Source organism: Entamoeba nuttalli (assembly GCF_000257125.1).
Source record: "Entamoeba nuttalli P19 unplaced genomic scaffold asmbl_2525, whole genome shotgun sequence".
Classification (NCBI taxonomy): domain Eukaryota; phylum Evosea; order Mastigamoebida; family Endamoebidae; genus Entamoeba; species Entamoeba nuttalli.
In genome coordinates, this window is record NW_008575393.1 from 1 (window position 1) to 14,336 (window position 14,336).

The 14,336-nt window shown below is 24.8% G+C and overlaps 3 protein-coding genes across 3 annotated transcripts; all 3 read right to left on the bottom strand.

Moving 5' to 3' along the window:
- Positions 1-1,647: 1,647 nt before the first annotated feature.
- On the bottom strand, positions 1,648-2,610 carry ENU1_030530 (hypothetical protein; the record flags this gene model as incomplete). The annotated part of the gene is made up of 1 exon (XM_008857285.1): positions 1,648-2,610. The coding sequence occupies one exon, from the start codon at positions 2,608-2,610 to the stop codon at positions 1,648-1,650; it is 963 nt and encodes a 320-aa protein (XP_008855507.1).
- An 898-nt stretch (positions 2,611-3,508) lies between these two features.
- ENU1_030540 (hypothetical protein) lies at positions 3,509-6,766 on the bottom strand (the record flags this gene model as incomplete). Its single annotated transcript, XM_008857286.1, has 1 exon — positions 3,509-6,766. One exon carries the CDS (start codon positions 6,764-6,766, stop codon positions 3,509-3,511), a length of 3,258 nt encoding a protein of 1,085 aa, XP_008855508.1.
- Positions 6,767-8,863: 2,097 nt separating this feature from the next.
- Positions 8,864-11,194, bottom strand: ENU1_030550 (transcription initiation factor SPT5, putative; the record flags this gene model as incomplete). Its single annotated transcript, XM_008857287.1, has 1 exon — positions 8,864-11,194. One exon carries the CDS (start codon positions 11,192-11,194, stop codon positions 8,864-8,866), a length of 2,331 nt encoding a protein of 776 aa, XP_008855509.1.
- Between the last annotated feature and the right edge of the window lie 3,142 nt (positions 11,195-14,336).

Genomic DNA, 14,336 nt, shown 5'->3' on the forward strand with positions numbered 1-14,336 from the left:
ATGAATTTTTATTCATTGTTTTATTAGAAACAAACGTCCAAAGAGAATATTGAAATTTTGGTTTCTATAAAAATGGTTGAAATAAAGAGTATGAAAACGGATAAAAATCTTTTTCATTATGTCCATTTGAAAGAACGACAATGGATATATTTTTTATTATTCATTTAATTAAATATTTGTTATTAGAAGAGAAGAAAGAAATTATATTAAGTAATAAATAGTCATAGTATTTGATAATATGATACATACAAAAAATTAGGTTATTACAAAAATAATAAGGAATATTTAAATCCTTTCATAAAATATTATTTTAAATAAATACTAAGTTAGTAAATAACACAGTACAAAATGTGTTATCATCTATCAACAAATTTATGCTAAAAGATAGCTGTGCTAGCTTAAGTCAAAGAAATTTATATATTTTGAGGTTATATAATATTATATTAATTCTTATATTTTTGAAAATATTAAGTAAATTTATCTTTTATAATATTGAGGCAATAGTCTCGGTTTAATTATGAATTATTTTTGTATGTCATAAATGAGTCTTATTATTAAATTCATGATTTTTTAGTTTATTTTTGTTTTCTTTTTCTGAAATACTTACACTTTATTATTACACCAATTTTTTGATAACCATGAAACCAACCTATTGATACACAATCACTCAGTTATGTTATTGAAATACATTATTAATCGATGTCATTAATAACTGAAATGAATTTACTCTTATTGTTTGAATGAATTTGTTTTGAATATTTCTAGCTTAATTTTAATCTTATACATTATTTCTTCATAACTGTGTCAAATGCTAATAAAAATATTTCATTTCAATGTTATATTATGTAATATATAAACACAATTTTGTCTTATAAAAATAAATAACAGTATAACACCAAATCTAATTATATAAACTCTTTACATATGATGTTAGTCAAATAGTCATTATTTATATTAAAGTTGTGCTTCAAAAAGTATTTGTTAATAGTTTTATAATTATTTATTTGTCTATATATTATTTGGGTCACAATTGTTTGTTCACTATTAAGTTATTTAATCCTGACGTTCAAATTAAATCAATCTGAAGATATAATAAAACAAATGATGGTGAAGCATAAGTTAAACTTAAGTAATAAAAAGTATTAACAAAGCCTATAAAATTCTCCTTTAAATTTAACAATGACTATTAATAATCAAATTCTCTGACTTGATTGTTTTATAATATTTGTGGATGTAAAACAGTTTATTAAAATAAACTATGTGAAAGTATTTTGTTCTATCTATTAAAATCAATAAAAAAGCTCAGTTCTACCAATTATTCAGAAATAAACAGAATAGAATTTATTTTATATTATTGGTGTGTCATTAAAGTCAGTGTATGATAAAATAGATTGTTATGTGTGTTATGAAGGAAAAATGAAATCTAAATGTTTTTCTTTGTGGTATATTAGTTTTTTATCTTTTAAGATTAGACAGCTATATTTTTTTCACATGAGCAAGGAATTTATGCTCTTCCTTTGGATTTTAACAAATTACTTAATTTTACACAATAAAATTGGTTGAATTAATCTATTTACATAGGTAATAAATGAAAAAATAAAACATAAAAACAAGAGATGAAAAATAATAAGAAATTGGTTACAGTCATTAAATAAGTTGTTGAGATTTAATAGAGTACCAACCTAAAATTAATTTTCTATATAGAAGAATAATATCAAACAATAACAAGAAGAGTAATGCTGTTGTAGAGAGAAAAACAATGATAAAAGATCCAATGTCAAGCCACTTATTGTCTTCGTCAACAAGTATAGAATAATTATCAAATAATGGCTTAATAAGACAAAATGGAATAATGTATAATACTCTTAAAATTATGAGAAGTGAACATAAAGAGAGTATAAAAGAAAATTTAATACTCAAGTTTTGTTTTAAAAATTCAATGTTTTTAATCACTTCAAGAATATCTAATATAATTATAAATATTACTGAAAAACGGTAGTAATGAATAATGAAGGCGTATATCAAAAATAACCCTTTTAATAACTGATAAGCAATTTCATTATACTGAGTAAATGAAGTAACAAATTGGAATATAATTGAATGAATAATATGACCTAGTTGAAAACAAATAAAGAATAATAGGCTTGAAGACAAAGGTGTATTAGGATAATTTTCAAATAATGAGAATGAATTTGTTTCTTCTTTTCCAAACAATTCTGATGGAAACCAATCTTCCAATCTAAATATGTGAAAGCTGAATGGAATTAAAATAAGATTAATACCAATGTCATAAATCGAAGTTGCATATAAATGACCTTTTTCTCTACGACGTAATTTAGGTAAGGAAAAAGGAAGGACAGAATGAAACAATGGACGAAGAATAAAATATTCAATAATTATTCTACACCCACTAATAATACAACACGGGATAATTGTTCCAACAAGCCCTTTCATTAAATGTGCTAATGAATTTATTTGAAAAGTAAATATTAATGGCAAATATATTAAAATTAATGGTATTAATGCAAGGTCAATGTGAAAATGAGTTTGGTCATTTTGAACACCTTCAGTTTGATAATTTAATGGGTCATTAAGTATTTCATCTTCCATTTTCTAAATGAAAAAAAACTAAATATTTTTCTTTCACATTTAAATTCCATGTTTTTTTAAGATTTTTCATTTGGTATTTTCTTTATTTAGTTATTTAAAACATAATTTGAAAATTTTAATTTCTTCAAATTGTCACAATTAATCTTTATTATTCTAAATATTTTATATAATGAAAGGAAAGTATCTACATTGCTGAAATCTCTTTTCAATAGTTCTATTATGTCTATTGATTGTTTAAAATCAGCAAGAAAATCGAATGTATATACATTTCTTAGTATAGAATTTGAATTAAAAATTACATGTCGAATATTTATATTGTTTTTCGAGTTATAATAATCACAAATTTTTAATTAATGCTTTTTGCTTATTAGTTATTATGAGTTACACTGTTTTTAGCACATCAAACCATCTATTGTTCTACATTATGTTTGGTTAAAAACTCAAACAAATAAGTCCATCTTTTTTATGGATGTAAATATGGAAAAGTTATTCAGTTTCATGCATTTAGTAGTTTAAAAAATAAAATTCCTCACTTGTGGAGGTTCAAGGTTATGTCTTAAGTCATGAACTGTTACCAGAGTCAAATAACACAACAATTGTTGGTTGTGAATTAAAAGACTTGTTGAGACAATGGAAAGTCAAACAAACCCAAACAAATGGATAAATTTTTAATTAACAAAAGAAGAAGGAGATGATTGTCGCAGCTAATAAGATTTCATTTTGACTATTGGTGTTGGTGAAACAACCAATTAAGGTATGATGAGTTGAACGAAAAACTATCATTATAATCTAAAAACAAAAGATATGAGAAGTGAATGAAAAAAATAAAGAAGTAAGTTATGACGTAATCAAATAGTAAAAATAAAATAAGAATTAAAAGAAAAGCATAATAATACAATTATAAATGGTACTTTACTAGATGGTTGAGAGAGGTAAGTAAAGAAGAAGGAATACAAGGGATTTGAGGAATAGAAGATGTACATAAATCTGACAAAGAGTAATGAGATAATAAGAGTTGAGCAGTAAATGGTTGGATAAAAGAGATTGAAGTTAGTAAATGTTCAAACACTGATTCTCGATCAATTAACCAATCTCTTGGATCAGATTGAGGAGTAAGGGAATGAAGAAGTAAAGAAATGGATGAAGGTTCTATTGAAAAGTAAATAGGAAAATGATATTTCATGAAGAGAGAGATGACAGAGATGAAGCAAAGCAAAGAAGATACTGAGTCATGCTGAAATAAGAGACAAATAGAGTTTGTGTTAAAATAAGAAGAAACAGAAAGTATATTGTCTTTCCAACTAATATGAGACAAATCAATGATAATGACTAATTGATTTGCTGAACAAAACACTACAGAAGATGAAAAAAATCTTGAAATGCATTGAATAGATGGGTCTGACTGAAACAATTGAACAACACTTTCACTCACAATACATTTAATGGAATAATTTTTTTGAATAAAAAGAGGAGGAATATAAGTAACAATTTGGTGGGTTTTAATTTCTTTGAGTTTTATTTGTAAAGTGTCAATATCTTTAATATGTTTTCTCATTAATTCATTTGATAATGCTATTGAACCAATAGATGGGATTTTTTGTAATGAGTTAATAATAAGAGTTAATGTAATTTTATTAGTTAAACATAATTCTCCTATTAAACTAATTGTTAGAAGATCATTTGGAAAAATAACTAATAGCTCTGTGATAAGATTCCATTTAATTTCTTTAATTTCTTTTGTTTGGATTAATGGATTGAAAGAAATGAAGTCAAAGAGTTTTGTGTTTCTTGTTTTTATCCAATGATTAATAACTTCTTCAATTTGATTATCAATAACTATTCCATTTTCATAATTTCTTTTAATTTCATCAAATTCTTGTTGAGATAATTTATCAATAATACTTCCAATATCGTCTGTTTGAACTAATTTAGTTATTAGTTCGTTAGGTTGATTTGTTTCAATGAGAAGTTTGAGTAATTTTTCTTTCACTGGGCAACTTTCTGTGTTAATGATATGAGATGTAATTGGTTTAAATCCTTTTCTGATACAATCTTTTTGTTTTGTTATTTGTTCTTGGTTGATTTTGTCGATATAATTAAAACAAATCCCATGGTCTGACAAATTATTAATATAAAATACTTGATTGTATTTCTTAACAATATCTTCTCTAATATCTTTTAAGCTAATAAATGAAATCATGTCATTATTTTCTTTTGTCTTATCTTCTTGAATCAAACCAAAGGAACAATTAGCATCTTTTTCAAGATAATATACAATCAATATTTGAATATAATCAACAAATACTGGTTCACAACAAATAAGAAATTTTGCATTTGGTTGAACCTGGATTATAGAGTTAATTTCTGTTGCAATGAATGAAACAAGATAACAAGGAGATAAAAATAAATTTCTTCTCTTTCTATTTTCTGTTGTCATTGTTTTGTAACTTTGTACAAAATCATTGCTATCAACAAGATAAATCATTTTCTTGATATTAGTCATAACATTACTTGGAATAATAACTTCTTTATGTTTTTTATTCCAAGGAAATGTTTGGTTCAATTCATTCATTTGAAAAATATTTTCATTAGTTAAATTAAAGTACTGGTCAACTTTATTCATTAATTTCTCTCTAATTTTACTTTTAATCTCAATAGGTTTGATGTAAGGTAAATCTATTTCTTTATTCTCTTCTTTCTTTATTCTTTTCTTAAATTTACTTGTTCCTTTATTTTGTATTACCGTTTTTCTGTTTTTAAATCTTTCCTTTAGTTCTTGTGAATATGATATGTCAAATGTCATCTCTTTCATTAGTTTTTCTGCTTTTTCTATTTCTTCTTTTGGATTTTTGATTTGAATGATTTGGTTCTTTTGTGGTATTTCTTCTTTTGTTTCTTCTTTTGTTTCTTCTTTTGTTTTTTCTTTTGTTTTTTCTTCAATTTGTTTACTGATTTTAGTTGTTATAGATTGCATTTCATTTAATATTTCTTGTATTTCATTAGAGTCAATAGAACTTGTTTCTTCTTTATTGTTTTCTTCTTCTACTTCAAAGTCTTCATTTGTCATTGTAATCTTTACTTTTTCTGGCATTTTCTCTTCTTTTTTTATTACTTCATTTCCTCTTTTTGGTTCTTTTAGTTCAGTCATTTTAAACAATGCCATCCTTCCATACTTCTCTTTGAAAGAAACTGTATTAAGGTCAAATACTCTTAAATTATATTCTTCAATAAAAAACTTCTTTGTGATGAATGGAAAAAGTAATGTCGAGTTTTTTATTTTGACATTTGGTAATTGTAAATTATTGAGATTTTTCATTTTCCAAATTATGTCTTTCTTCTCTTTCCATTTTTCCATCCATTTCTTTCCATCTTTCTTTACTCTTTCCCAACTTTCTTCATTTTCAATTATCATTTTTGTTTCTATCTGTATGTCTTGTTCAAATTCATTTTCTAATATTGGATCAAATAAAACTTCCTCTATCTCAAAAAGTTGGCTATCTTTTGCACAACTTATTTTCTCATTATTAAAAGAAGTTTCTTCGTTAATCACTTGATGGTTAAATGGAGTGACATGTAATTTTATTCCATTAAAATAATGATATTCTTGTATTTCCAATTGTTGTTGAAATGGTGGATAAACAAATTCCACTTCATATTTATCAAGTAGAATTTCATCCATTACAATATCAACTTCATGCCAAATTATTTTAAAAACATTTTCATTATCAACTTCTTTGTTAATTGTTTTATAGCACGGTGTTGGAATATCAAAATAATCCATATCTTCTTTTTCTGTATCTGTAATTACTTCAAATGGGTTTTGACTGAGCGCTAATTCAATCGTTTTGCTTGAAGGAATTTGTTGAGGTTTTCCAAGACACAATTTGTTAAAAATATCATTATTGATATGAAATTCATCAATGAATGGTAATGAAAATTCCATCAATTGATTATTGGAATAATGTAGCATTTCTGATTTCTTTAGTTGGGGTTTTGGATGTTTATATTTAAGTATCATACCATTCTTGTTGTTTGTTGGTATCTTGACTCTTTGTTTCTTTAGCTTCTTGCTTATCAGCATCCCAAGAGTAGGAAACGAAGGACGACAAAATGATGGAATTGGACATTCAATAATTTTACTTTTATTTCCTTTCATTGTTGATGTATTTACTTAGTGAATGTTAAATAAACACATAAAGATTGTTTAGTGAAAAAGTGAAGATGAGGAGATTCAATCCCAAAAAGAAAAAGACAAAAGTTCAAAATTCATAATGTGAATGAAACAATAATTTATAAAAAAAGTTTCTTCAAAGAATTAATCAAAGAATAAGAGGCTTATGAAAATAATAAGAGGTGAAACAAAAAAAAGGAATAATAAAGAAAATATGGAATGTAAAATAATGTTAATTGATTTTTTAATAAATACATTAGCTAATAATGTCAGACATATGGGATATGAATGAGGAAATGTAATAAAGGATTTAATAATGAAACTAATGTGATGAAAAATATTATTTTATTGTTCATTGTATGGCTGTAGGGATCAATTGGATATTGATACTCTATTACAGTGGATAAAAGGAAAAATTCAATAAATAACTATGTACAGAAATGTAGTTAGAAAAGTAATGTATGAAAAATGGAGATTAATGAAACAAACATTAATATTTGTAATAAAATAAATTAGTTCAATGAGTTATGCTAAATCATTACAGAATGAAAAATAGAAAGAATGAACAAAAGGTTATAAATAAAAGGTTATATTGTTAGATTAATAAAAAACAAGAAAAGTGTTAGTAAAAAAGTATGTATTTCAGAATGTTAAATAGAGTAGAAGTAGAAATATATGATCTTTGTTTTTTATAATTTAATAGAAAATGTACATTGTTCAATGATAAAATTGATTACAAACACAATAAAATAATAACTAATGGTTTCCAATATGAAAATGAATCAGAAGATAATATTAGAATATAACATTATTATAGAATAAGCAAGATAATCATTCTGATTTAGAAATTCTTATTTTTCATTATATATATTAAGTTGTATGGTATTTTTCATTTTCTTTAAAACTCGAGTTAATATTTGAATTGTCTATTTTAATTATATAATGTTTCTATTGAACAAAATGGATGTGTTTCTCAAAGATTAATCATAATTATTTTGTTGAACAAAACATGTATTACCACTATATCGAAATATACCATTTATAAAACTAAATAAACAATACAATTATTTATCTAAACTGATAAATTTTTATTAAATAATATGAAAATAACAAAAAAGACACTTACATACCATGTGATATAATTTTTATCTATGAAGTATTTCACTGTATGAAAAAACTTATCATTCTTTTTAAAAAAATGGTTTAATTCAAGGTAAGTACTATTTAATTATATGATAATATCTGATAAATACATATAACTACAGACATTCAAAAAGACTTTGTTTAAAATAACAAGTGGTATTGAAAGTAATTTAGTATAAACAAATTCAAACATTAAGTATTTTAGAAATGTTTAAAAGAGAAAGATAATACAGAAATAGAAAAACAAGAAACATTCAATGTATCAAATTGAAATTCAATATTGAATAACATTTTAATATAAGAAGTAAACATAATATAAAAGATGGAATGTGAGTTACTTAATAAAGTAATAAATAATTATTGATGTGTTTAAATTCACTTGATGAAAATAGTGAAAGATATATATTTAAAAATATAATTAAAGTAGAACTAATATTGAATTTTAGCTATGCTAAAATTCTCATAATAAATAAAAGCAAAGAATATATTTATATAAAACTAATTTGACAGTTTGTGTGTGATAACTTAAACATTAAACAGTAATGAAAATAAAGTAAAATATAATATGTTTTGAATAAAAACAAAAAAATAAATTAAAAACAAATAATGGCATTTTAATTAAATACATTATTAAAGATAATATTGAATGGTTGAATGATAAAAAACAAAGTCAAGTTTAAGATAAATTCATTAAAAAATTAATAATAAAGTAAATTAAACGAAAAAATCTATAATAAAACAAAAAAATATCGAAGATTCATCACTAATTCATCTATCTTAAAATATAATTATAAGGTTTATTATTATGATAATCACTGAATTAAATGATTTTATCAAATATTATTATTATTACGAAAATAAATAATGCTTTAAATAAAAACGGATTATTATACACATTCTAGACAAATAAAAAAATATTTTAATGAAAAAAACTTCCAATCAATAAGGAGTACGAGGTGGTTCTTCTTTAAACCTCATAACACCAGGCGTTTTTGGTGGGGCTCTAGCCATTGATGGTGTCATTGGTGTTGCTGGATTTAACATTGGAGTGTTATGATAATTAGGCATTGGAGTTTGGGTTGTATATTGTGAATTCATAGCAGGAGTTGATGGTGGATAATTTGTAACCCTCATTGGTTGTTGACCTGGAGTTGCCATATGAGAGACCTGTGGACGACAAGTACTTGAGTCACATGTTCCAAAGGCTTCTTGTTCTAATTTAATAATTCTTTGGTTTGCAGATAACTCAATCATGAAATCCTTACCTTTAATATTACGGATTGTTCCTTGATATCCTTTATAAGGACCTTCTCTTACTATAACTTTCTTTCCTTTAAAGTCTCTAAAGGAAATTCTATTTGCACTACTTGGATCTTCAAAACCATTTCTGTCTTCTCTTCTATCTTCTCTGCGTTCATTTCTTCGTTCTGATTTAGAAATAGATGATTGATGTGAAGCATTAGGACCAACAATATCTTTATTTGTAACAACAATGTATGAATTGTTTTCTAAAACACCAGGACATTGAACAAATATCTTTGTAAATTGGTAAATATGAAGAATTTTTGCTACTCTTCCAGAATAGACTCCACTAACGATATTAACAAGATCTCCCAATGACACATAATTTCTATTTCTGTCCCTACACCTTGCATCTCTTCTTTCTTGGAACTTACCCTGAATAACTGATGGGTCAACTTCTTGTGTTTTGTTATTATCATTTAATACCAATAGTTTATTGTTCTGTGGCAAGATTTCTAATATTAATCCTACTCCTTCAGATAATTGAACAAAATCATTAACATAATACCCATTTAAGACTGTAATTTCTTGATTAATTTCTTCAGTATTTTCTAAATCAATTTGACTTACACAAATACTCGACTTCTTTTTATCAGTAAAAACAAATACTTCATCCCCTTTAATAGCCTCAATAATACCTGTTTCATTTGCATACATTCCATCAGTAACTTTGACTCGATCTCCAACATTGAAATAGATAGAAACATCTTCTTTAGACAATGTGATAGGTGTATCTAGTTCATTTCCCATAACAATAATTTTATCTCCATCAATATGAACAATTTTAGTTTTTTTACCTTGAACATGTTCATCTGGATTAATAATAATAACCAAATCTCCTTCTTTGTAGTTCCTTTCTTTTTCATAACGTAATTTTCCTTTGGCTGGCATTTCTTCCCCTTGAGCAAATTGTACAGCTTCTTCTTGTGTTGGAACAATATCATTAAATACTAATTGACTCATTTTATATGTTTTAAAAATGAATCCATCATAGAATAATGTCTTATTAAAATGATATACAGTCATCCCATTTTCATCTTCATCAGGTAAACATACATCAGATATACCAAGTTCTACTGGATTAAATAACTGTTTAGTTAAATTCAGAGCTTTTGGAGGTACTCTTTTTCTTGGGTTCTTTTCTTTTTCATCTTCTTCAACATCTTCTTCTCCATTAGCTTCACGCTCTTTTTTTAGTCTCATTTTTTTTGCAATTTCTTGGAAATGAGCAATATTAAATCGTGGAACTAATTTAACAATAACTTTCTTATTTTCTGTAGTTTCAACAACAACTCCAAGATCACCTTTATATGGTTCAGCATTAATCCTTACATATGAATTAGGTTCAATGGTAGTAGGCATTCTACTAACTAATAACTCTTCTATTTGTTTGTCATTTAAGGCATGAATGGTATTAATATAAAGGTCTCTAACTCCATCACAAGCATCAGCAAATTTTCTTTCTGTCATTGCTTCTATATAAACAATACCTGTTTTTTCCTTTGGAACAAAAACAGAGAATAAATGCATTGTACGATCTTTTTGGTTAATCCATATTTTCATAATTCTCATGCAAATATCCTTTTCATATCCCTGTTTACATCGGATAGCAAAAATAGGATAGTCCTTATCTGGGTCTCTTTCTGGTAATGATGAGATATATTCCATTTCATTTCTTCTCATTTCTGCTAAACGTTGTTCTTCATCTCGTTGTCTAGCTTCCTCTGCTAATTTCTCTGGGTTTCTTAGTTTTTGGGCAAAATCTTCTCTTGCTAAATTTTTTGAACCATATAACCGTTTGCTCTCTTCAATGCTCAACCTTTCTTTTTCTGTCATTTGATATTCTTCACTTTCATCTTCATTATCTTCTTCTGCTTCTGCATCAATATATTTATTTTGAATTTCATTTTCATCAGATTCATCTTCACTCTCTTGACTATCTAAATCCCTTTTATCTTTATATGACATCTTATTTCCTTTTGTTTCAATTTAAAATTTTTAAGATGGTATTTCTTTCTCTCTTATTTTTTAATTTATTGAATTATATTTTATACTATCCATTTTATTTGTTTAACTGATTTTTGTTAAAAAATATGAATAACTATTTTTCTAATTCAACTCTTATTTCATTCCATAACAACATAATTCAATAAGAAAAATCAACAGTATAAAAGCTATTAAAGGAAAAAGATATGATGAACAAATTCTAATGAAACACAAATTTTAATTCCAATGTCTTTGTAAATATATAACTTTAGAAAATTAACAAACTTTGGAAGATACATTCAACAATCGCAAAAATTATAAAACTAAACAGAACTTGTTTCTATGCTTAGTAAATAGCTTCAATAATTACATAATATAAACTACTTTCAAGTTGAAAAATTTAATTATTACTTTAAGTGTTTACATATAGAAGATATTAGCCGTTTTATTAAAAACTTTATGGGGAAGCTATTGAGCAGCTATTATTCGACCCACTCATTGAAACAATTGTTTCTTTGTTAATTCTCTAATCTCATATTTGAATACTTTTGATAAATTTGTGTGTCTTGTATTATTACAACAGTCATAATCAGAATTCACTTTGTTGTACAACTCTTATCACTTGTGTTTAGTCTCTCATATTGAAAAAAAATTTTATGGTTTCTCACTCCTTTCTTTTTCAACAAATTAATCAAGAACAATATACATTAACCAATAATTTTGATGATATTAAGCTCTTTCTTCAAATTATTACAGAATCACTTAAATATTGTTACAGTGTAGAAAATAAAGTTTCTCAATCACCCACATTACTGTTTTCTATTAAAATTTTCACTCCAGAAGTTTATAAGCTTTATCACATTTCATTTTTTTCAGTCATAGTTTTATGATTATTATATTTCTTTTATTGAATTACTGATGTCGCTTACATTTAAAAGTGAAAAGTTTGTTTATCAAAACAAGAAACTAGTTATTTGAAGAATTTAATACCCTTGTTAAACACAAGTCATGTAAATCTCTCCATTTAACAAAAGTACTGGTGTGTCATTTTTATGAATACTTTATCACGTTACAATTTTACAACTCTCTCACTCCAATTAGTTTTACAATCCCTTTTCATAAAACTCATAAATATAGCTATTTGGTCCTTTAAATTTATTTTACAACCCTTCATGGCTTTTTGCATTATGACCATTTGCAGATTCAGAGACAATACTAACAAACATTATTTCAACAAGTCCTTTCTCAATTTTGTTATTCTTTATGTTGATTAAATGAAGCAAATGTTTGTAAGTTATTTATTAATGGAGGCATAGACCAATTACTTGGTATTCTTCAGACATTATTATTTAAAACTCTTCCTAATTCTTTTCTTAAAATTTTGTGACTAAAGCACTTTTGACTTTTTTTGCTTGTTGTTTAGTTTGTCCATATTCAAATGAAATGGTAATCGGACAACCACTTAAGAAATGCCTCATAATACTCATCTAACATAAGCGATAAGATTTGGTATAATAGTATTTGCAAAATATTATCTTATAAAACAACAGTTACTTACAGAAATTGATTTATCTTTTTGTTAATTTATCATTATTGAATAACAAGTATTTAGCATTTAAAATAGACATTACCACTTATACTATAATGTACTAAGCATATTTCAGGATTAAAGTATTTAGTTTTTCATAGTACTAAGGAACAAATAGTTTCTACCATATAATTATTCAAATAAAATACTAAATTACAAAAGAATTTCACTTCATTCAGTTTAAAAATTAAAGTTTAATAAAATCAACACATTATCTCAGTTTTGAACCAACTATTTTCAAGCCAAATTCAATTTATCAAGTATTTAATTTATAACTTAGAAGTAACTCAAAGGAGCTATATGTATTACACCACCAGTAAATTCTTTTGTGGTTGTGTGCAATTTATTCAACAGATGATTAACTCTTACTCAGTAAAATTACAAGTTGAAACAATTAAAACTTTAACATCTGTCGGCTCATTTTTTTCAAAAAGTTATCTTTATTAATTCTATTGTCTAGTTAGTGTTTATATCTCTTATCAATCTAGTAACTCATCTTAACCATGCAACAAAATTAAAAATTGTTGGTTCTGTATTGGCAAACAAAAGAATTAAGTTAGACAAATCAACTCATTCTTCAAATTTTATAAAGACCAATTTATAAAGGCTTCTTTTCCACTGTTAGAGTATAATAAACTCAAAATATATCCAATATATTTATTTGAATAATTCCAATGTTGTGACTTAATAGAAAATAAAGATGTTTCTCATATCACTATTCTTAAAAGATGTTGGCAACACAAAGAATTTAGTCAATGTTTAATAAATTCTATGGCAAGTATTAATTCTATGTTTTTGGATTATCCATCTTGTATAGAGGGTTTTTCTAATAAATTAGAAATGTTATTATCTGTTTGTTTTCTTAGACTAATTGCTTTCTTCTTTTTTTTGTTACTTACTTCTTTAGCTGATACTAGAAAATACTTTAACAGAGATATTGCCTCAAATATTTTATCTTTCATTTTCATTTATTTCTTATGTTTTTTATAGGCTTAATTACTTTATATTTTCATTTCATTAATATTTCATTAAATATTTCATATTATTCGTTGTATCTTTTATCATTATTTAAAACTTAAATTATTATGTTTTGTTATTTCTTTATTCTTTTTCTTTATTCTCTTTGTTATTGTATTTCTTTTATTTTTGTTTATTATTTTGTATTATTTTATCTTGCTGATTTTTATCATTTTCATGTTTATTAGTATTTATTAGATTGTTCTTTTTATCATTATCATTTCGGTTTTTCATTTATTCTTATTGTTTGTTTTATTTTTTATATAGATGTCTTTCTTTTATCATTTATTCTTTTTTATTGTTTATTTCTTATTTAAATATATTTTCGTTTCTTCTTGTAATTTTATCATCTTCATTTGTATTGGTGTTGTTTTCATTCTCTTGTTTTATTCTCATTTTCTTCATTATATTTTATGTTATTTATTCTCTTCATTTGATTCTTCATTGTTTATTTCGTAGTGATTTCCTATCTTCTTATTTATATTATATTTTATTATTATATCTTCATTTCTTGTTATT